The sequence below is a fragment of the Lagopus leucura genome, unplaced genomic scaffold, assembly GCF_019238085.1.
Source record: "Lagopus leucura isolate 7727_CA_CO unplaced genomic scaffold, USGS_WTPT01 Super-Scaffold_73, whole genome shotgun sequence".
NCBI classification, from domain to species: domain Eukaryota; kingdom Metazoa; phylum Chordata; class Aves; order Galliformes; family Phasianidae; genus Lagopus; species Lagopus leucura.
This window is the reverse complement of record NW_024962252.1, coordinates 16,416,363-16,441,023: the sequence shown is the minus strand read 5'-3', so window position 1 is coordinate 16,441,023 and position 24,661 is coordinate 16,416,363. Positions and strand designations below refer to the sequence as shown.

The 24,661-nt window shown below is 39.9% G+C and overlaps 1 protein-coding gene across 2 annotated transcripts; it reads right to left on the bottom strand.

Moving 5' to 3' along the window:
• Nucleotides 1-3,763: 3,763 nt before the first annotated feature.
• On the bottom strand, nucleotides 3,764-21,967 carry LOC122191491. Of its 2 annotated transcripts, XM_042891774.1 has the most exons (6): nucleotides 21,040-21,967; nucleotides 18,365-18,598; nucleotides 16,646-16,735; nucleotides 15,900-15,977; nucleotides 13,370-13,465; nucleotides 3,764-4,345 (listed from the first exon to the last, which is right to left on the bottom strand). In XM_042891774.1, exons 1-6 carry the CDS (start codon nucleotides 21,316-21,318, stop codon nucleotides 4,193-4,195), a joined length of 930 nt encoding a protein of 309 aa, XP_042747708.1. In that variant the 5' UTR covers nucleotides 21,319-21,967; the 3' UTR covers nucleotides 3,764-4,192. The 2 variants fall into 2 exon arrangements, with proteins under 2 accessions (XP_042747708.1, XP_042747713.1); XM_042891779.1 differs by lacking the exons at nucleotides 15,900-15,977; nucleotides 16,646-16,735.
• Between the last annotated feature and the right edge of the window lie 2,694 nt (nucleotides 21,968-24,661).

The window sequence follows — 24,661 nt, the reverse complement described above, 5'->3', positions numbered from 1 at the left end:
GTGAGGTGGAGCAGATTGCATCAGTGATGGGAATGGGAGCAAAAAGCTGAGCATACAACAAAACACAGCACTGATTTCATGCCAACAGGAAGCACATGAAGCACTGGATGCAAGGCTGTTCCATGCCCTGGATGCTGCTTTACAAGGAACACAGAAAGGCTGACACCCTGCTATCTGCTACACCTGATGCAGCATGAGGCTTCAGCATTAAGCCTGGAAGAAGACCATGGTCTTACAAGAAATAATATAAAATAATGATGGGATTATATTTTACATGGGAATAATGGTAATTTTACTCTGGGGACCTTCTAAGACACTGTTAGTAACTTTTTATTTCCTATTTTACTTCTCAATGGCAAACATAGTAAACAGGTGCTGAGTAAAATGCATGTACAGATGTCGCCTAAATGACTGTGTTGATTTCAATTATTCCTTTGTACTGCAGCCACTGCTCTCTCAGCACCTGTTTTTCTTCTCAGAGCAGACCTAACAGGAAGCCAAGAGACAGGGGAGGCTCGTGGGGTTTTTTTTGTCAGAAAAAAACGCTGAAAATCCAAAATAGTAGCACTGTGTAAATAAACAACTGAAGCAGATGTGCCCACTTAATCTGTTCTCAGAAAAGGACACCGGTGACCATCATCACTTCTGTGTGCTGTGCTGTCACTCACTCAGCCACTGTAGGTTTGGGGTGGGTTGTTTTGTTTTTTTTGTTTGCACATTTTCATTTCCAGCCTGACTGTGCTGCAGCCCCGGACTGCCAGCAAGAACAGCCCACAGACAGCCCCACAGTGCTGCTCCCATAAGCTGGCCGTCAGCATTCAGCAATTAGATGCATTAATTCTGCCCTTGACATGCTCAGTCCTGCTAGACATGGCTCAAAGACACCTCGCTAAGATACATGTATCAGGTTAAAAAAAAAAAGCAAAAACAACCCTGGAATTACCTCAGCAGTAGTTCTGAGAGGTCTGATCTGGACAGGTAGCTTCTACCATATGCTTACACCAACAAATTCCAAAAAGCTAAAAGAATAAATAAAACTAAGAACAGCCTCAGGTAGGCTGTCTCTGTCTTGCAGCTACAGGTCGAGCAGAGCGAACGTGCAGAGCTCTCCATGTCCCCTCGGGTGCCGCCCCACTGCCATCCCCACGATCCCCAGCACGTCCCACATGGCACCAACACAGCACTGTGGGTGGGAAGGACCCATAGCTGTGGGCAGGGACACCTCCCAGCTGGGCAGGTTGCCCAAAGCTTCGTGATGCACTCATCCCAAGAGGCACCAGGACCCAGCTCATGGTTTGCTGGGAAGCCATGGACAAAGGCCGCTTACCTCACAGGCAGCTGGGCACCCAGGGCAGGAGCCAGTCCTGGCAGCAGCAGGCACACATTGCTGTGCAGCACCCACAGCTGCCGCCGTCACTCCGGCCCTCCCTGCTCACTCTGTAAATACTCACAGAGCAGGATAGCGGGCGTGGAAAGAGGGAAATGTGACGTGCACAGCAAGCCTCTGCCTTATGTGTGAGAAAGCAGCCTGACAGATCGAGTGCAAAGAACTGGGGACTCCCAGGAAAATTTTCTCCAAAGCCTGAATACATTTGAGGATAAAAACAGAAATGTATTTTTTAACATTAAGGTAAAACTGAGGCTGAGAGGCCTGAGCCTGCTATATCCCAGCAATCCATATGATTTCATTGGAAGCTATATTTCAATAGATGTATCACCGAAAAGCCCCCTCCCCATACTTGGTGGTACTGCTCACCACGCCGTCCTGCAAAGCCAGAAACAAATAAATAGCACTGACAGCATGTGGTTAACCAAACACACTAGGAAAGCACTACATGCTGACTTAGACATCTCACAGCTGGGAACAAGAAGCACCCAAGGAAAGCCAGTGCTCACTGTGTAGGCAGCAATGAGCATTCTTCAGGTGCCTCCAAGCCGGCACCGGGAAGCCATGAGCAGGATATGAGCTGTCCTTAAGAAACCAACTCCCACTGCACCTTGCTTTCACCACCTGTCTCTGCCCACTCTTATCAAACACAAAGCCTCGACAGTGACATTACTCAGTGCTGATAAGCAATGCTAGATCTCACCCCTACCTGCATCCCTCCTTTGTAGAACAAAAGTGAAATGTCGTTACCTGCTCCAGCGCCTGCCATGGAAGAGACCAGAACGTTTTGCTTAAGAAAAGCCTCAAATGCGTAGCCAAGGCTTTAGTTTTCTGGGGTGGCATATTCACCCACAAAACTATTGGATCAAAGTAAGCCATTCGTTTGCCCAGGTACTTCTGTCATCTTCTACAGTTCATTTGTGAACTTCCTTTTTGTTTTTTTTTTTCCCACAGAGAGTGTTACCAACAAAAACTTACAGCAAAATTCTCCATGCCGCAGGAAGCAATCTGCCTTTAAAATAAACCTGGTCAAAAAGATCACAGATCCGAATGTCAAAAAGTTTTCTAAATACTGATAGCAACTCATTAAAAGCATCTTATTTTAATAGCAAAAGTTTTGATTTCCACAGCCATAAGAGGAATCCAAAAACCAAAGCACAAAGTTTTGCCATTTTGCCAGTCACTAAAACTACAATTAAAATCCCCGCTAAAACATGATCCAGCACATGAGAGATGACCTAGCATAGCCCCTCTGACTCTCTCAAGCATTTTGGAATTTGACTTACTTCCTAATATTTTTAAATATAAATTCTAATATTGACATCACCTAAACTAATTCAAATTGGAATGTTCATGCAAATAATACAGCTTTTATTATTAATGTTTGTTTTACAAATGAATAAAAATTAGTTTAATACTCCTACTGCTGACAAATTATCTTCAATTAAAGTGTTGAGGTGCAGAATAATGAAAAAAGCTGTAGGTGGATGAGCTGAAAGTGAGAAAAATCTTGATATGCTGCTATTGCACACCTATGTTTTCAAAATAAAGTGTCCATTTTCTCTGTGGGAAATACTGACCCAACCAAGTGATAGCTGTACTCTCCTGGAAACTTGCTAATTCCTGTAACAACAGCTAACAGCACTCACTTCAAGTCATATATGAATGATCATCTCAGAAACCATCCAGAATATGAATAAACAATTAGGATCTACCAGGTCATTGAGCTTTGTAGTACTGTATTATTTTCACAGAAGAAGAAATTGTGTACAAATAGTAAACACCATCAAAGCACACTTTATGCACATTAAAAGAAGTCATTACAACCCAATCCAGCAGGACAAGATGCCACCTCTGAGTTAAGGCAGCATCACAGAACCCCAGAGAAAGATTCCTAAAGGTTATTTGTAGGTTTCTTAAAAAAAGTTAGAAATCTAAATGGCAGTGAAAAAGAATCAAAGTATTCAACACTTGTACATGAGTATTTATTCTTCAGTGCTCATCTCCTATACATATTTACACATGGAATATTGCAATAAGGCAAATTTAAGGTGTTCTGCGTATATGCAAGTCAGGAGGAGAAATAATACATCAGGGGTAAGAAATTGCTTCTCAGTTCACTCACAGATGCATAGCTGCATAAGATGATTTCTTCATTTATGAGATTTCATAAAAACTAACTTGCAGATGCTACTGAAATCTAATGCACGTTTGTGTTACCAATATACTCAGAGAAACTATTCTTTATTACATTTTAATGAAATATAGAATTCCAATGTAAGTAACATTTCTCTGTGGGGGGGAAAAAAAGCCAACACTATTTATAAGACAGAAAACAATTTTTTATTCTTATAGAAAACAATATTAAAAGGGACAGTTCAAAGGAACCTGCAGGTAGAAAAGCCATAGAGACACAAACTGGACACAAGATTTGAAATACATATATACACAAACATACACAATGGTTTTCACCATGTTTCCAGATGAGTAGAAAATCATCTGTGGTTTCCGTCACTGCTTTTAGCTGCTACAGAACGCACTTACAGGAGGGCATTGCAGCACGTGGGGACATTCACACCACCCCACGCAGAGCACGCTGCTTCAAGCATTCAGGTTCTGGCCAAAGGAGAGCTCAAAGCAACCAGACACAAACACGGGTTGTGCTCCCCTCGCCCCAGTTCAAATCCATCCTCTGTTACAGTTTTACCTACAAGTAAGGCATAGTGGTTCCAGTACTACATTAAATACCGTTGAACAATTGGAAAAAAAATAATCATCACAAACTCTTTCCCAAAAAGTACTTTATTAGGGAGGATAAAAAGCACTGTTCAGACAGTCCGAGTAGGTGCGGCATTCTGTGCCATCAGGCTCCTCCATCTCAAAGTCATCTGGATCTGGGGGCAGCTGGTCAGTATCTTCATCAGAGGTCGAAGGGCGCGTGAGGATTATTCGAGGTATCTTTAGGAAGATGCAAAAGATTGCAGAGAAAATGAGTAAGATCAAGAGCAAGGAAGAGTTTAGAACTGGTATTATGAAGGTACAGGTGATGAGCAAGAGTATATGAGAGATGTAACACCACAAGCCTTTCTGAGGGGTGAACTGTTCTATGCCAAAAATCTGCAGTGATAGTTAAAGCAAAATTCAGATAAACTGTATTTTCTTCTCATAAGCTAACTTCTAAAAAGCTTCTATAGAAAGGAAAATTTGTCTATTTTAAAACAATCTATTATATAAGTATGAAAATATGAAAACTACACATACATATAACTTTATAAAATCTATACGCTTAAAAGCAATACAAATTAAAAATAATGAATTTTAATAATAAAAGCAGATAAAACAGTAAGATCATGCACCTAACAGGCAAATAATAAACTGTCTCCCTTGCCAGTACTCAGGAAATTTTCAAGAAAGGCAGTAGTTCTTATGTATCCGTTACCCCGTTCCATTTCTTCAGACCTTCTAAGAGCGCTTAACGCTGACACCATACAACTCAATTGTTGATGCATTATTTCCTTGCCATCCACCACTTGATTTGGGAAACAACACATGCACAGAGATCCACCACCTGCACAGGGCCTGGCACCAGCTCACAGGCAGCTGCACCACACATAGGCACCACAATACCAACGTCAAGCCAGATTCAACGTATCATAAATGCAAACCAATTTTAAACCAGCCATATTTTTCTGTTACATTCCCATTTCTATTGAACGCTCTCATGTCTCCTTTTTCTTTCTTTCCTTCCTTTCTTCCTTCTTTTGCTTAGACTAAGGAGGACACATTACTGGAAGCATTAAATAACCCTCTATAGATCAAAAGTACTGGGAAATTTTACTTCTGCCAATTTGCACAGCATTTATAAGATCTCCACCGACTGGACATTTCTCTTGATATATTCATTGCTAAAAGATATTTCCTCCTTAGTGACAACCAGCTGCTTTGTGCTACAGCAAATGCATATCCTATATGGATAAGTATATATCCTATACGTACAGGTGGGTGTACTGGGTCATACTGCAGAATTCCACCACCTCAAAAAACAGAGATGAGGCCCATGCCTTATCTAAAGTTAGTTACAATGATAGACAGCACCAGCCTTTGTATTTCAATAAGAAAGCTTTTCTTTAAATATTCTGTCTCTTCTGAAACATGCTTCTTGCACACTACTTTCAAATACTACTATGGGACAAAGCTTTACACTCACAAAGTGGATTTGATTTATGTTTCTTCACAAAGAAAAGAGGGAAAAAAAACCAACAGCCAGTGTCAGTGAGGCCTAACTCTAAAAATTTAAACTAGTAACATGAAGTTCTTGTGGGTATCCCACTCTACCACATCATACACATATACAGAGTTTTGATATGGCGCCAAGATTCTTTGGAGATCGTTTTTTTAGGGTACTCTGACATACTCCTTATTTTAGAGATCATTCATTTGAGATACCATAAAAAATTGTCTTATTTTTCTTTTAGTTAACTAAATCTGAACGAAACATAAATCCAAGACTAACGGTATTGCCACTGGAGGAACAAATCCCACAGGATGTTCAAGTTCTGGCATGAAATCACCTTTTTCATCTCTTCATACATTTGTTCAATACACTGCAAGCTGTATTTAGGCTTTCACAACTTCCCTGAAAATTTACCTCATTTCCTTAATAACACTCCCTTCACCCATAGTTGAAACATGTGGTCTGCAGACTGCACACCTGTAGAGCTCCTGTAGAGCTTCCTGCTGAGCCCTTGGAAGGCATCCCATCCCCACCAACAGTGTAACAGACTACAATCTCCTGTTAGACATCCACCTGCCCACTGGTTCATGCTTGTGCAACACTGCTGTGGAACCTGTACTGACAGCATTCATTAAACAAGCAGTGTTGGAGGAAGTCTTCCATCTAATCTTTCATCCTGCTGTGTGTAAAAAGAACTGGCACCAAATGACTGATCAACTTTCTATGGGGGAGGCTTCTCAGCCCAAAAAAGGCTGCAAGGGCTGGAAATCTGTGCTCCCCAGAGGATAGAACAGAACTGGCTCATCGCTAATCCACTGCAACTCAAGTGAATCCTCCAAGCAGATGACAGCTCTCACATATACCCACCTAATGCTGTTTCAGAAACTCATCACCAAGTTTCAACAACAAACCAAATTTTCTGGTCCAAGCACAATCGTCTCCTCCATCTCTCTCTGCTTTCTGCATATCTCATCTCCTTTACTACTCTCTCTGAAACCTTTACCATTCCCAAACCCTAGCTGTTCTCTTCTCAGTGGCTAATTGATCTGATAGGATTTGGAGGAGCCCAGATTTCCTCACAACTACATCATTAGCACTAATGATCACCTGGCTGTGAGCGGTGACACCTATGAAATTGAAGACTGGAAGCAAACCCAGCTAAGAAACAGAGTTTGCTTTTTTCCAAGATTAGTTGCAGTGAAAGGAAACTCAAACCTCTACATCTAGCATCAAAAGCTGTTGATTCATGACCTTAAAAAAACAACAACAACAACAAACAGATATAAGAAACCTCCCATCATACCAAAACCATCATATTGTAACCAGTGTGAGTTTTCCATCTTCTCCCAGCTGTTCGCTAGGAACCTACAGCTCTCCATCCCTACCTTCACATTCCCCCTGGCTGCAGCAAAATCATGACCTAAGCTTCATCTACTTCCTTTTTAATTCCAGTTCTGCTTTGTTTGTTTAAAAGCAAAACAAAATAAACAAACAGAAAAAAGCAGAGTAGGATAACTCAACAGCTAAATTTTCACTGTATTTCTTTGCCTTTCGTACAATTCTTTTTTCACACTCAGTGCTTCTCTTTCCAGAATCCCAGTAGGATTCCTTATGCGCTTGCTTTCAGGTTTCTGCATTTTATCTTCACTAATCACAGCTTCACCCTATTTACCTGGTAACTTTGCTTCTAGAGTTTTTTGTTGTTTTGTGGTTTTTTTTTCCCAGACAGAACACATTTCACACACAAAAAAATGTCACAGTAAAGATGAAGCAAACTGTCTCCAGTGCCCATTACAGACAGTTCAAGACACAGATTTATAATGGGAACAAAGAAAACCTTTCCAGCATGGGCTGCTGAACTCTAAAGTCGCCTGCCTAAAGAAGGCGTGTAATTTTCATCTTCCACCAGTAATTCTTCAGAAAATGTTAATCTTGGTGTAGGAGGACAGTTTAAGCAGGATTCTGCAGTGTCCCATTGTTTTACCCCATTAGTTTTACCGAACAGTGCCTGAGCTTGCTCAAAATATTTCTGTTGAAATTGCAGAGTCCTCCTACTCACTTTCCATCATCAACTCATTATTAAGCAATTATCAATTCAAAACCATAGAAATAAGTGTTGGGTGGTGGTTGTTGGTTTTTTGTTTTTCTTTTTTTTAAAGAAAAAAAAGGTGTAATTAATTATTTTAAACCAATTACTGTTTTCCATTTCCCCCTTAAAAACATTTTCTGTGCATAAAAAGTAAATTTGAAAAGGGACACATTCTGCATCAAAACCAATGTATTCACTATAGGAATTTCTTTGGTTGCCGTGTTTGCATCTCTAAATAGCACTTCACAACATAAACACTAGGACTTAAAACACTAAAAAGGGATGCCTTCTATTTTTATTCGTAATTGGTCATCGGTAAAAATCAAATTATTTCAAACACTAATTTTATGGATTATTATCCTTCACTGAAAGTTGGAGTCCTTCAACTGAAACACAGTCCACTGCGACAAGCATTGAAACCAATCAGTCTAAATAAGTCGGGTCAATCCATCTGCAGTGTTGGTTGCAAAAACTAATTCATATTGACACTGGATAGGAATAAATATGCAACTGGCTATGATGTTTCAGTTGCAAGTATCTCCTTAAAGCTGAGAGTGATGGCACAAAGGCAGCCCTTGGAGAAAGCCAGAGTACACAAGGAAGATCCCAAATTTTGAAGAATAGGGATTGGAAAAGCACTTGGATTGGTCTTTTGGAAGAAAAATCAGACTTAGTTTTGACTCTAGTTCAAGCAGGTGACTATTTAATATTCCATAGCTAGAAAACATCTTTAATAGGTATGTATGCCTAATTCAGCTTCCCATATCTAAATAGTACATATACTAGAATTTTGATTGACACCAGTGCTAAGACTATTATTTGGACACTTCAGCTAGTGAAACGAGCAAAACAATCTACATGGTTGAGAGCATTTATAGGGGTTTATATAAACATGAATCATATTGTGATTTCATACTTCATTTTATTATTTTTTCATCACTGGTGATGGCAATAGTACTTCAGATTTCAACAAAGGAAATTCAAGATTCTCACCAAACAATGAAAACTTGTCCTTGCTAGGTGCAAAAGACTGAAGTTGAAAATGACTGTATTTGCAGAAGGAACTGCCTAAATCAAGTTTCCTTCCTTGACCTGAGTGAAGGAGGGCATTCAGTCATGCCTAAACTATGTTGCGTGCAGCTGGAACTTTCAATAACAAGTTTAAAAAGATGCCAAAGTATACCCAACAAGAATAGGAGAGAATGAACTGATCATTTTATCCAGGGTTCAGACAAAAGTGGTATCTCCTGTTCTTTTTAATAAAGTTTTGTCAATAAAGACAGGGACAGTACATAACAGCAGCCTTCTCCCCAAAAGAATGCAGAGAGAAAATATAAGTTAGAGATGAAGAAAGAGGTTTAATGAAATTGTGGTATATTTGTTATGAAGAAGTAATTTCCCTTTCCAAGGGGAAGCAGAAAAGGTAGGAGGAATGTGCAGAGGAGGATGACACAGTTCATCCTTGCCCCTTGAGCAGCCACAGCACTTATGAGCACAGCTGAAGCCTTGCATAGGAGCTTTGGAGCTATAGTTTTGAAGGCACTGTCGGTCCTGACGACAGCAGTGAGGGTGACACCAGCCCTGAGCTGATGTTGATGAGAAGCTCATCCTTCCTCCCTGAGCTGGTCACTATTCTCATGCTCTCCTTTGTGATTTGATCTGTTGCAGCCCAGCATGATTTCCTACAGGCCTAATGTGCTCAGCAAGTGTTCACTCCAGGTGCTGTCTCCTAGAATGTACTCCGTGGGATTGATATCTTTTAGAGGCTATGATTAAAATCAGGTATTTTCTTCACTTATTACTGGGGTCGCAAAAACATGCTTTCAGCTTTATTTAGTCAGTTTCCCAGTGAGTATTACATACACTATTTGGGCACATCACATTTAGAGCAAAGTTCCTTTCTCTTTTTTGTCAGGCAGTTTTGTATCTACCATAGGAGGGGCACTAGGCAAAGAAGGTGGAGTTCAGTCGAATCACTTGAAGTTTCCCAGAAAATCCTAGATATAAATGACATCATATCTGGTGAACTATATGAAAAAATATCTAAAGGAATTCATAGGACAAAGTTATACTAAGAATTAAACTGAACTACTAGATTGAAACATTTAAAGGATTTAATATAGTTCCAAGTATCCAAAGTACAGACATTTTTATGATGTCTACAGACCCAAAAACAGATCAGACAAGACGATATGATGACACACATCATTAGGTGCAAGAAGATGCTGAAACCTGTCAACAGTCTACATTCAGTGTCAGATAAAGCTGACTGAAAAGCTTAGCCAGGGCTTGAATGAAAATATTTTGATGGAGAAAAGCTGTGCAGAACTAGTTCAATGTCTGAGTGGAAAGCAGGATATAGGTACTGTGGGAAGAGGACAGAAAAATTGAGAACTGAAAATAAACATCTCAGAACCAAGCAATATTCCTTCTCTTAAAGTCAGCATGGGGCACTACTGGCAATATTTGGTCATTTGTATCACTGATTTTTAGTTTCTCAAAGTTAGACATCTCCCCTACAAAGACAGGCTGAGGGAGCTGGGCTTGTTCAGCCTGGAGAAAAGAAGGATACAAAGGTGCAGCCTTTCAGAATCTAAAGGGAGCCCACAAACAGGAGGGGAATCAACTCTTTGAAAAGTTAGATAACGGCAGGACAACGGGAAATGGCTTTAAGTTGCTGGAGGGAAGATTTAGGTTGGATGTCAGGGGGAAGTTCTTTACAGAGAGAGTAGTGAGGTGCTGGAACAGGCTGCCCAGAGAGGTTGTGGATGCCAGATTGGATGGGAGCCTGGGCAGCCTGGTCTAGTATTAAATGGAGAGGTTGGTGGCCCTGCCTGTGGCAGGGGGGTTGGAGATTCATGATCCTTGAGGTCCCTTCCAACCCAAGCCATTCTGTTATTCTGTAATAGACACACAGTATTTTACACACAGGCTGCGCATGTGGATAGTTATAGCTCTAATCTGCTATATTTTGATGCACATTTGTATTTTAAGATTACTGTTTTAAAATCCAGACTCAGCTTAAGCTCGGTTAAAATATTTTTATTTTCATATTCACATACTAAAAAAAGTAAAATAAACAGATTCCATATTTTTGAGGTGTGATTAATGTAACTGAATCAACTCTCAAAGCACAGAATGTCAAAAAGTGCCAAGCTGTAATTAAAGTTCTGGGGCTTTACTCTTCCATAAAACAATTGCAAGTTAAAACAAAGGCAATTCTGTTTTTCTCTTTGCAAAACAATGGCTCTGAGTGAAAGAAGTGTTCATTACCTGTCCAATGAATTACTGCTCATTCATATAGTCATAAAATTCTTAAACCTGGCAGGCTTGTAGATTCTAACTTGGATTTGGCTGGACTAGTTAACAAGAAAATGAGCCTTTTAAAAGACCTTTAAGCAGCTAAACCATGAAGAATAGAGAATAAACCTTAATGTGGCAGAGGCATCATCTTTTGTACTGTCAGAGTGGAAGGCTTGGAGATAGAATGGAAAATGGCAGCAAATGGCTACAGGGCCATGGCTGGCAAATGAGAGACAGCAGTATTACCACAGATAACATATGTGAAAAGGATGTTTGGGATGTTTATTAACATCCAGTAAAAATAAATAGATGAAGACAGATTCCCTGCTGGAGGGCTGGAAGCAGTGATGATATGGAAGAGTGGGAGAAAGAAGAGAGGCACTGCAACAGCTCATCCAGCACACAGTTCAGCTGTTGCAGGAAAAATAACAGAAGCCCTTGACTTCTTTATCACTGTGATTTTCTCCTATCATTCCTTGGAGTAAGTGCACTCAGTTTCTCTTGAAACATAGAAATACAAAGGAAATGAACTTTCCTTGATTCCTAGAGAAGGAAAAGATTCTGTCATGTTTTAATGATCTACTGCCATTTGATTATCTGAATGTGCAAAGCGTGTTTTCCATAAGCAGCAAGCACTGTAAACACCTTTCAGATGACAGTTACTTAGGACAAAGATGAATTTCACCAGAGTAAAGCCAGAGGGAGATGAGACACTGACCAGTTCCCTGATGTCAGCAGGATGCTCCTGAAAAGCCCGTAATCCGTAAGACTGACATGTCCTGCTCTAGGCTAAAAGGCAGTCATATACACAATTTTGCTACAGCACAAAGATGTTGATAAAAAACAGAAACACCAACTTTTCTCCAGAGAAGAATTTACACACTCGCTCATTTTGACAGCCAAAACATCTTCAGCCAGTTGGCTGCCTGTGGGTGCTTTGCTCTGAGATACTACCATCTCAGTCTTGTCTGCTTGCTCCTCCCTTTGCTGCTGAAGGGCTCTGGGGAGAGGCAGGAAAACCTGCTGCATTGTTTTACCAAGAGGAACACAAGAAATGATCATTTCCTTTCTTTGGCTAAATACACTAAAAGCCAGGCAACTGCTACAAAAGATTCAGGCCACTAGCACTGTATGAATCAGCCCTACCAACATCGATTGCCCTAACTGGAAGCCTCATGTTTCCTGCCATGTGGGTTAAGACCATACAGAAATGGCTATCAAGTACAGCTGGATCAAAATAAAAAAAATAATAATAATAAAAAAAAAAAAAAAGAAAAAAGAAAAAAAAAAGAAAAAAGAAAAAGAAAAAAGAAAAAAGAAAATGATGGAAGCATTCTCAACTGGAAAATAAAACTGGTCTAAATGTTTCACAAGATGATGTTGAACCAGAAGCTACAAATAAAAAATTTCTTAAGCAACTAAGTAAAGAAGCAATCTTTATTAGTGCATCTTAAAGACAAAACACAAAAACATAGACAGGAAATTACATCTTTGATTGGAGTCTTTTATATAACATGAACTTTCATTTCTCACCATTAGCTGAGTTGTGGGTGGTATTGCTAGAAAAGGACAAAAAAGGCTAGGAGAAGAGGAATCAAGCAAAGCATTCCTCTGGCATTTGCTGCAAGAGACACAGTCGCTGCTGCCTGAGACTTCAGTCTCAGTACAAGTGGGACGCTTTTTGACCTTCTAATTCAAATATCTTCATCCTATTCTATCTTCCTAGTAAAGCTTGAATTTCAGATGTGCAGGCAGATGACTGAGTGCAGTAGGTCTTTAGATAGCTTAACTTTTTACTGAACCACATAAAAATGGATCAGAATTCTAAAAAACACTTTGGAGGCTCAGCCATTTCCTTTAGAGATGTTTAAGGTAGGGGTAATGTTGTCTGACACCAGCTAAAATATGGGCAAGCAGTCTTAGCCTGCAATGTAAGCTCTCCTTAAAGCAAAAGCATAAAAAATGAGCACCTGTAGATAGCAGCTCAACCTCTCCTTTCTAAAAGAGGAGCCCTGGGGATGATGCTCTTTCCATCAGCTAGAATCCTGGCAACAAATTAAGGCGAAGGGAATAGACATCACTATTAGAGCTTCTAAACCACAGTGGTTCATATGGTCTGATCTGCTATGCTGGTGCTTGACCAGGAGCTGAGCACTTCCAGAAGTTGAATTCTGGCTGCATTGGCAACCAGCAGGGACACATGGCAGGGTCACTGATCACGGGTACGCGCTCTCCTCTGACTCAGCCTTTCAAAAGTTTTATGCCAGTCTTTACTATCTTTACTAGATAGAATTAATGACAGACAAGACACAGTTATTTAGCAGGATTTGTTAGTTGCTGTGGTCACTGTACTTACTGTTATGACATGGTTTAATGGCTGGAAGGGGCTGCCTTTAGACGAAGCTTCAGTAGGACCAGCATCATGTGTGTTGGGTTCTGAAATTAGGGATCCCTTTAAAAACAAAGCAACAGAAATGCATTTATTCCAAACGCTGTTCAAGGAAAGCAAGACCCTCCCTCTCAGGTGACTCTACAAACACCTAACCCTTTTGTTATATATGGCTGCACAACAAAAGCAAATAAATTTGCAATTCTTGTTCCCTATCTGCTGAACACACTGTATAATTGAACTGCTGAAATGGCCAGTTCAAGAATAAGAATGTATAACACAACATATCATGATCAAAATACCAGACTCCTGCAGTTCACCTGAATTAATTAATTCTTTCTTGTCTCCCACATACACCAAGTCAGGTCTTTAAATAGATGAATGATTCTGCCATCTTGTGGGAGACAGAGAAAACAACTATTTGTAGGATAACTGACTGAACAGTATGGAATGTATTTCTCCTTTTTTTTTTTTTTAACCTCCATCATTAACAGACATTAGTAGATAGTATATTTCAGTGACTCCAAAAATAAATGTGAATTAAAACCTCACAGAGGAACATGAGCAAATCTGTTGATTTTTAGGATATCTATCAAAAACTGCTCAGAAATTAAAGGTACAATAACTAGAAATCTTGACTTTTTCCTTACGATCTGTTGATGTTAAATAATAAAAAAAATATATATGAATAATCCATTTTTAAAAAGGAAAAGGTAAAATGATCCAGAACTTTATCAGGATGTGAGGGTCAAACTCAAAATCTACCTTTCCCAGCTGGTGAAAATCAAAGAGCAGGCCAGAGTGCAGAAAAAATGTGATCAGAAAAGATGGGGAGTGCAGCTGCCAGAGAGACACGTTTATTACTTGGCACTGTATGCCTTCTCCAACAGTGGAGTTACTTTGAGCTGTTCTCTCCTGACCAAAAATTACCTTGGAGAAGCAAGCAGACATAGTTTGTACTTATTTGTAAGACCAGCAATAAGCTCATCTAATATAACTAATGCAATGCCAAAAGAAAGTTTCTAAATACAATTGCGTTTGTGCTTACCAAGGCCACTAATCTCCTTTACAAATCAGCCATTGAAGTGAATAATATTTTATTTAGCACATTGAACACAACAATCAGAAAAACAGAATGTAATAAAAAGGAATATCAACAACAGATGTAAGTCACTCTGAAAGTAATGCCTTCTATTAGTTTCCATGGAAACTACAAGAGATACAAAAGAATACAATAACGCTATTTGATAGAGCAAACTCTCAGCTACAAAACACTGTTTTTCAACATAGTCACCACCATCAGCTATGCAATTTCTCCAGTGATGAATAAGAGCCTTCATGTTGCATTCATAAAAGTCTGCACAAAGGAAGGTGACCCACAGTTGCACAGCTGTAATGATGGCATTGTTGCTAGGAAAATGTTACCCAGACAGTTCATCTTTCATTTGCCTGTACAGATGGAAGCCAGAAAGCACCAAATCCGGACTATACAGTAATACAGTCCAGCCAAGATTACCAATGTGCTGCACAGTCTTCAAATGGGGTCTGGTGTTATCAGGCTGCAAGAGAAAGGTTGCCTTTTTCTCTCGCCTGACTCTGAAAGCTTGATCCTTCAGCTTAGTTAGCATCATGATGCAGTGGTCAGAGTTGATGGTCTGAGTTCCAGGAAGTCCAGAAGGATCACTCCTTTCTATTGCAAAAGACAGCAGATATCCATCACTTCCCCTGCCAAGTGCTACGTCTTGCACTTTTTCTTTAACAGGAAATTATCATCTTCAGCCTCATATTGGTTCAGTAGTTCCTGACAAACTTGCATACAGTGTTCCTTCTATTCCTGTGTGAGCATTCATAGGATCCACCTGTTGCAAACTGCAATATTCCAATGTTGCCACCATAATTTCCAACATACTGAAGCCAATATCCAGCTCTGTATACAGTTCCCTGATCAAAATCTGCCAGATAAGTTGATAAAGGATGTTCATTTTGTGGCATGACAGCTCTGCATGGCCATCCAGAACATGGCTTGTCTTTCACATCGTTGCTGTCACTGTTGAAATGCACCACCCATCACCTCACTGTGCTCACATCCCTATTTCATCTCCACAAACATTCAGTAATAGTTGATGCATGTCAGTGGGTGCAAAGTTTCCCATGTGGAGGAATTCAGTGACACACCTTTGCTTCATATGCACTTCCATGTCTGATGCCTTTGTGTCAGAGTGCCCCTCTGCTGCCATCTGTCACATGGCAACAAAATGTAACAGAACATTGGCAGGAAGGTTCAGTCTTTACTGTCACCCCACCAACATCCACCTCTGATGTTGTGGGCCAAGTAATAAAATAGGAGGCACTATTTTCAGAGTAGCCTTCGTAATAATTTGGGAAGTATCTGAAAAGCTAAGCCTAAATCCAGATCTCCAGCTCCCCATATCTGATTGCTTTGAATTACAGCTTACAACAAAAGAACACACTCTACATTTACAAACAAAACAACTACCTCTGCCGCTCTTTCTCCCGCTTGCATCCCAGCCACATCTGCTGGACAATCTTTTGGTAGTCGTGTAATCAAAATTCCCTGGTAACAAAAGAACACATTTCAAACCTCTCACGGTTTCTTCTACTGTTCTTAGTTGTAACAAGCAAATGGGAAGCAATTAATTTTCATGTGTTGTTCTGCTGCCTCTATTAAAGTAGAAACTAGAGTCTTAGAGTATTAGCAGGCGAAAAGGCTTTCATGATTGACTGTACACACAACAATGCACAAAGTCATTAATTGTTTACACCATGCCATGGGGGACAGACTAAGAAACAAGGATTTATTTAAATTATAATTGAGAAGATGCAAAAAAAAACAGTTCTCTTAAATCAAGTTAGCTCCTAGGAATGAGCAAATAATATGGCAGAGGCAAGCGGATTGCAAACAGAGTGACACAGGAAAAAAATGCCAATGGTGTTCCTGCCATGTGGTTGTCTTTGGAAAATCATTTTTTGGAAAATCAGGTTCTCTCTTCCAAAGTCACTCCTCCAGGAGCTTTCCCAGCAAAATCAACTGTCAGCTGTTGCTTTGAGAAATAAGTCGCCCATGTTTCCCCTTGTCAATTCTAATACTAAGACAACCTCAGAGGACAACCTCAGAGAGCAAACAACAAAACACATTATCTGAATAAATGAATAAATAAAAATAAACTGCTTATCAGTCTCTTTCTAACAAGTACTAGATAAATGTTGAGTAATGAAATGCACCTCATCATTGTCTTTATATGGAGATGAGCCCTTTCCACCAGCAATGCTAATACCAAGACTCCCCATTTGACTGCACACAGTAATGGTTATCTGGAAAAGAATTATAGTTGATAAGTGGCCGGATTAATAAAAACATTGCCCATTAATTACACAAGCAATGAAAATCTATTCTCAACACCAACAGTTTTACCCCATATAAAGCTTAGCCTAGAGAGAAATTGTGCTATTCCTCAATACCAGCACACCCAAAGCTAGTCTTTACTTTCCTATAACTACAAGAATGCATTATTCCTAAAATTCAGGTTTTCACATGCCAAAACTTTATAAGGCTGTTTACTGAATGCATTTTGTTTTGTCCACAGAGTTTTCAGAGTGAAAACTCTTCACTCTCTGGAGAACTGCAGACCGACTTAGCCCATAAAACCCACCAATTTACTGAGCATTCATGATAGAAACAACACTAGCATACATTAGGAGCAAAAAGTAAACATTTTTGTGTACATTTATGAAAAAAATATTCTTTGAATCGTCCCTCATCTACAGCCTGAATTATTTACTCCACTCTTTGGAGAGATCAATTGAATTTGAGCGCTATTGTTGTAGCTTCATCAAACAGAGTTTCCGTGTGTGTGTTGCTGGAACAGAAGACTCAACAGTAACCACTGACTTAAAATATCAATATTTAAATATTTTTTAAAGCAGCGTACATTGTAATCCATCTTGCTACTCTCTGCTTATCCTGCCAGCATTGACAAAAATTCAGTACCTCTGCTCAGTAACTTAGATGAATTTTTGAATTTGTATAATGTAAAGCAAAGGCCGCGTAAATTAGTTTCACATTCTAAAGACAGCTTATATTCAAGAATTATTCCCCTAAATTGTCAATTTTTCTTTAATCTATAACAATTCTTGTTACTTAATAACATGAAAATTGCTAAAACCACTATCAGGCTAAACACAAGGAATACTTTGTTGCAGAGTAGCTGACCCTGAACATAAATCACATTTCAATTCATCACATACAAAAAATGATTTTACTTTCACTGATTTGGTTCATCTCTCTAAGACATTTCAGGCTTGAATAATTTCAGTATTTGATAGTTAAGAATATTTCAACACAGATGTGTTTTGAAAATTGACAAATGTGCAGTTACTCTTGCATATATAACAGTCGTTTGACATTCCTGATTTTAAAAAGCCATGAAAATACCCTGTCAGTCAAACAAAAACTGCCAAATTTAGCCCAGATTTACCTGCCCACTCAAGAATTCACTAGTGACTGTCAGCAATGCTTTGATGACAGGACATCAGCGTGGGTGTCCCACCACGTGGGCTGTCTTTTCTGCTGCTGTATCCCCAGCATCTTGGGCTGTAGCACAACTTTGCATTTCTACTGTCCCTTTCTAGAGCTCATCTGGCATGTTTCCTCCTCACATCCTCTAATGAATGCTGAGATGTGATACACTCAGAATTTCTCCATAAATATCAGCCCAAACCTTCACAGCTTTCACTGTTAAGTCTCCTGCATACTGCTATCCACTCTCAAGGGATGGAAGCTTGTCATGCTCTGAGGGTCGTGTCACTGCTCCCACATCATGCATGTGCAGGTGTAGCTGACTGTCCACCTGCATGTAACTTTGGCTTGACTTACAATGGACCAAAGCTGGGTGTACAATATAAGACAGTACTGAATGGCAGCTACAGAGGGCTGTTTCTTACCTTAAGCGGAGGCTGTGTCCCATCTGCAGTTCTGGATTCCTCCAGAAAACTGCTGCTCTCTCCAGGTAAGCTGCCTGCTGAGACAGGGGCCTGCGCCTTGCTGTTTGTCCCTGGAGCAGTTCTCCCCTTCGTTGCTGACTTGTGCCTGTCTTGAAGAGCCGCTCTGGAATTTCTTTTATCTTTTAAATGAACATCGTTATCAAAGAGGCTGCCAGAAAACTTGGAAATAGGTTCCTAGGGGTTAAAGATCAAACAGGTAAGCAAAGCAACAGCACAGAGTAGAGCTATGTGACACCCAAGTGCTACATGTAAATTGGGATTTCCTCCTTTCTATCGTATTATCATTTGCTTCACTGAAGCAAACCTCTAACTTGAAAGCAAATGCACACAAAGATATTTTTGTACAACTATTTCTGTGGGCATGGTTTACCTCAATGTGGGGGTGGAAGTTACAGGGCCAGGATTCACACAGCATTACCCTGATGTTCACAGGCACATAGACATCACACCCCTCCCCATCCCCATCCAGCAATGTCCTTCTGTATTTGAGCTCACAGTGGTGAAAGGGGAGTCCCAGCTTTGTTCAGCTGCGTTAGTGGAAAAAAAGAAGTAATTGGATTGACTTTATTGAGATACAAGTGGCAGTGGTTGGGGGACTGCAAAGTTGGCAGCAATCCCAGAGGGTCCAGTGGATGTGCAACCACATAGGTGCAGCATTCCAAATACAGCTTTGACTCCTGGTTGTAGAATGTAGCTATGTTGAGGTGCAGAACAGTGAACAGACGATGTCACGCTTTGCTAAACCATGAGGGTTTGAGAAGAGAAATATACAAGAAACATTTAGATGTCATACTGAGGGACAAGACTTAGTGGGAAATACTGGTGATAGGTGGATGATTGGACTAGATGATCTTAGAGGTCTTTTCCAACCTTGGTGATTCTATGATTCTAAAACACACCCTCCCAGTCATTTAAGTTTCAAACAAGACTGTCTGCAAAATAGAATAAAATTTTCCAGTTATCAGTTTTGCTTGGCAAGGTTGCTAAAAGAGATTTGGCCATGATCCTCCAACTGTGTCTACATTTTATGGTTGCTTTATTTATATTTATCTGATTTTTTTTTCTTCTTAAATTTGATGGGTAACGTTGTATCAGATTTTCATATTACCATTGTCCTTGTATCTTCTGTTGGCAGTAAAACAATGCATCAAACAAATGGCAATGCCTTTGAAAATAAACCACACAAATGCCTTTAAAGCCAAAATTACAAAGGCAGTGGCAATACCATGAGCAGCTGCACAGAAACCCCACTGGACACTTTATCTCTTAATCTATGTTGGAGCTTTCCCACAATGTCTGTTTGGTCAGGATGAAAAGAAGCATCACTGACCCTCATGAGAGCAAGCAAGACATGACTGCTTCCTATTCCCACTTAAAGTTAAAAGAGAATTTGTTTAGCTTTAATTTACATTAAAAAATATATATCATTATTTCTCTAGTGGGAGAGATTGCCTTCTGGCAGACCAGGGATGTGTAAAAGAGACCTAGATTTAGACTAGATACTAGGAAGAAATTCTTTACTGTAAGGGTGGTGAGACACTGGAACAGGTTGCCCAGTGAAGTTGTGAATGCTCCCAACTTGGAAGCATTCAAGGCCAGCTGGATGGGGCTATGAGCAACCTGGTCTAGAGGGAGGTGTCCCTGCCTATAGCACAGGGTTGGAACTAGATGATCTTCAAGGTCCCTTCCAACCCAAACCATTCTGTGATCCATCTGCATGCGGCCATGCCCTGCACACAAGGACTGGGAGCAGGGCTGGTGAAGCAGACTTAGTGTCAGCAGATGGGGCTTGGAAGGAAGGCAAGGTCCTGCCTGGCATGGGGTCAAAGGAGCAAGAGGATTCCTATAGACCTCTGGGAAAGCCTAGTGAGCAGTACCCTACAGGGCTGTGAGAGGGCAACCTCCTCTTCCAGGGCATGAATGAAAGACAGCTAAGCTGCTGATTGAAATGCTGATGGAAATGTTGCTGATGGAAATGTGGTTGGTTGCAGGCAAGAGAAACTGCAGCATCCAGGTCTTTCAAAAACAACAGCACCCTGGGAGAGCACTGCACAAAAATACATGTGCAGTGGAGTAGTACATGTACATCCACCACTTGGGAGGCACTGAGCTGTAAGTGCTGTGAGCAATCCTGGCTCTGGGCAGCCTGGTCAAGTGGTTGGTGACCCTGCCCAGGGCAGGGGGTTGAAACTAGATGATCTTTGAGTTCCTTTTCAACCCAGGCCATTCTGTGATTCTATGATGATTTTATGAACCTACTTTCTCAAAAGAGATGGAGAGATGCTGACAACTAGAGACATAAGTAGGAAAAATATCTTTAAAAAAGTATGCATCTCATCAATGAGCAAAATACAAGTCTTCATGTGCAAGCTGCATTGTACTCTTAGAAGTTAGGACCATCTAACTGCAAAGAAAGGAATAAAACGGTGAACAAAATTCTGCCCCATCTGTTACAAAACACAAGCACAGACATGAAGGTACAAGCTAGAGCTTCAGGGAGGTGGCAAATGCAGCCTCTCACAAAGCCAAAGCACTCAGCCACCCAGCTCAAACGGTTTGTAGCTTCTTGGCAGACAAAAAACATTCTCTCTCCCAACTTAAAGGAAACCACCTACGTCTTCATCAGGATCCTCCAGTTCTTCCGCTTCTTGCTCAGGGCTGATCCTTCCTTCCCTCCATTTCCCATTGGCAGAGCTGAGTTTGTACAAGTTACCACCATGAAAGCCTTCCTTTCCTTTTAATGAGGTCCAGCGAGAGCCCTGGGAGCTCCAGTTACGGCCACTGTACAGCTTAGGAGACTTGGGAAGCCACTTAATAGATTCCTGACAAGAAGAGGACAGAAAAAAAGAAAAAATGGACATTGTATTGATTTTAAGAAAATCACAGAAGTACATACATGCAGAAATTGTCTGGAAACTTCTGCAAGGTATTTAAGTATCTTGTTCAAACTGGGTCTCCCCTTTTTACCTTGGGATATACCTTCAGTCCTAGAGACACTTTGCCAGTTACAAGGCAATATCAGTGATAAAAGGAGCAAACAAAGGCTGCTGACGTGAGAGGAAGCCTTCAGAGACTCAAATGAGTGTGGAGCCAAGCTCACTTCCAGCATCGTAAAGAATTACATAATGAACAACAGTCTTCAATAATGCTACACCCTGCACTATGAAGAATACAAACAAGAATACTTAAGACATTTTGTGACTTTCATCTCATGCCCTGGAGTTTAAAATAATAAAAAGCAAAACCACAGCAAATGACCAAGGTCACTCCCCTCCTTTTACACTATTGATTAAATAAAGCGTGCTGTTTCTTGAGTGGTCTCAATCACAAGCAGAACCCTAAATTGATGCATTAAAGTTGCTGATTTTCAAATTATAGTCCAGTTTTCCTCAAATATCAATTATTTATTTATATCCAGAAAACCCTCTCTTCTCTGCTTCATATTGGGTTTATACACATCAAGTTGTATATACCTTAACTTCACTGAACTTCAGAAATCGTTTTTCACAATAATGCTTTGCTTTCTTTGAAGCATTAAACTTGCTTTTCAATTTCCTCAAGATGATACAAGTCCAGCAGCAGAAAGCATCCTGATACCATATCAACAGCACCATTAGCACACATGCTTCACCAAGGCAAAGAGATGGAGAAAACAAACTAATTAAGAGAGTTGTCAACGAGCTTATGGTAGGGCAATCAGAACACAGTGATTTCAAATTGTTAGAACAGGTAACTGAATTAGATCTAACACTTCTCTAAGCCTCAATTTTTCCCCTTTTAAATGCAAAATGGTTACATTCACAGAAACACAGATTTCTTGCTGTTATCAGCACCTCAGACGTCACAACCTCTACAAGATCTACGGCTGAGAAAGGCAGATAGGACAGGGCTGTCTGTGCTGGACATGCTGATCCATCTTCAGCTGCCAAAGCACTTCCCGTTAGGACTCTTCTTTCACTTTTGGGTCTGGCATGGCTAAAAAAAGTAGGAAATGGAATAGCACAATGTCCCAGTGTCTCTTTGGAAACAATTACAGATTCCTCTGTGAATTTTGAAAAGATCACAGCTCAGACAAAGGATTATTTGCATTTACATTGAATCAGTGATCAGCATCTGTAAGAAATTTGCTGTTAACTCGTATTTCATCAGAGAATGGAATGCAAGAGCCAGCACAAACAATCATGAAATGTTAATGACTCCCATTCCTGCCAATCACTGAGCAGGATATCTCATGGCATTTCTTTATATTTGCCTTGAGCAAGTAAACACAGAATACCACTAAACAGAAACTTTGCTTCCCATGAATATTAACTAGGAGCATAGAAATTCTAATCAGATCATGAAACAGCATCCTAACTGAAATTGTTTGCTATTGTTTCACAGAATCACAGAATTGTATGGGCTGGAAGGGACCTCCAGAGATCATCGAGTCCAACCCTATGCCAAAGCAGGCTCCCTACACTAGGCTGCACAGGGTGGCATCCAGGCAGGTCTTGAATGTCTCCATAGAAGGAGACTCCACCACCTCCCTGGGCAGCCTGTTCCAGTGCTCCGTCACCTCACTGTGAAGAAGTTCTTTCACTTTGTTTAATTTCAAGATAGTAACTGTGACACCTCCTAGCATTCAGTATATTGCCATAAACAGCTTAAGCCCTTGTCAGCTTTGAAGCTCATCAGAAAGGCATAAAATGATTTCACTCCAAATTTAAATACAGGTACGTGTGCAGTAGAAATTGCAACAGTTCAGCTACTACATACTAGATTCACACTCCAAAAATACAATTATCTTAAATATATATATATATATATATATACACTGCAGTAATTTCTTAGCTCATTCTTTATTTGAGTGAATAGTCTAGGACCATGCTTTGTGGCAAATATCTGAAGAGAGGAAAAATCAGTTCTCCTTACAGACCTTGGAGGTGTTCATTGGTCTTCTCACTACCCAGGTAAAAGCAGGAAGTTTCTTCTTGTGTTTTATAAACAAGGAAGATGAGAACCAAAAGAATTTAAAGGTCAGTGTCTTAAGTCATGGTGTTTACTCTTACATTCTCTTTAAAAATAAAACAAAAGGGGAAGAGGAATTTAATTCTTTTTGCTTCTTGGATACTTGGGCTGTGTTAAACACTGGTTTTGCAGATCTAGAAGAAATGCTTGGGGAAAAAAGTATGTATGCCTCAGCATTTGTTACATTACATGGAAATATATTTTCCATTTCTTTTCATCAGTAACGACCCTTTCTTATTGGTAAACGCTCATTTCCCTGTGATATTTAACAATTATTAATTATTATTATGTATTTAACAACAAAGCAAGTCAGATGAGCTCCCTTTTCGCCTCCTTCCCACCTGTTTTTCATGTTTTCCAAGGCAGCCTCTTCAGAACATAAATATTCCTCTGTACATACCCCTGGAGGTTAAGAGGACAAATTGTTCTCATAAAGTACAAGGTGTCCAGTCTGATAAGATCTTGCTAATAAATCCTCTACAGAATGAATTTCCTTCAGGCAACAAAGGTTTGCAAAGTCTGTGTATAACCTTAAATCATTCTGTCAAATGAAAAAGAATCTAAAACACCCTAACATTAAAAGACAAGAAATGAAAACCACCCACATTTCTTAAATAGCAAACCTACATTGATAAAGAAACAGTACGCTCACAGCAATAACCCAGTAACCAACTGCAAGTAGAAACCAATGTAAAACTGCTGGAGCTTCCAGTAAACTAGAATATTTTCATAGTAATACACCTGGGGTTTCAACTGAACACCCTATAAACCTTGTCCAGAAACACTTTAAGTGATTAGTAAAAATGGGAAAGGGAATGTCTTTAAAGATGAATTTCCAACAACAGTAAAAAAAACCACTGTTTTTCTTTGAAGTACATTACATAAGATTCAGTATTCTATTCATCAGAAAATATTTCAGAATCATTCCCTCTTCAAATTACAAAGAGCTAAAAGAGCTTTGTGTGATTCATATGAAAGGCAAATGAAAGCTAACCAAAATGCTGTAGAAACAAAGGCATACTTAACATGCTGCCTGAACAGGTTACTGAAGCAAGCCTTCAACAGGCAAACTTTGCTAGCAGCAAATACATGACTTAACTTTAAATTTAGATGTTCAAGTATTAATTAGCCTCAATCTCTCAATTTCCTAAAGACAACATTTAAAAAAAAAAAGTTGTAGGTTATGCTGAAAGCATCCACTACGCAAATTCCCTTCCGACTCACAGA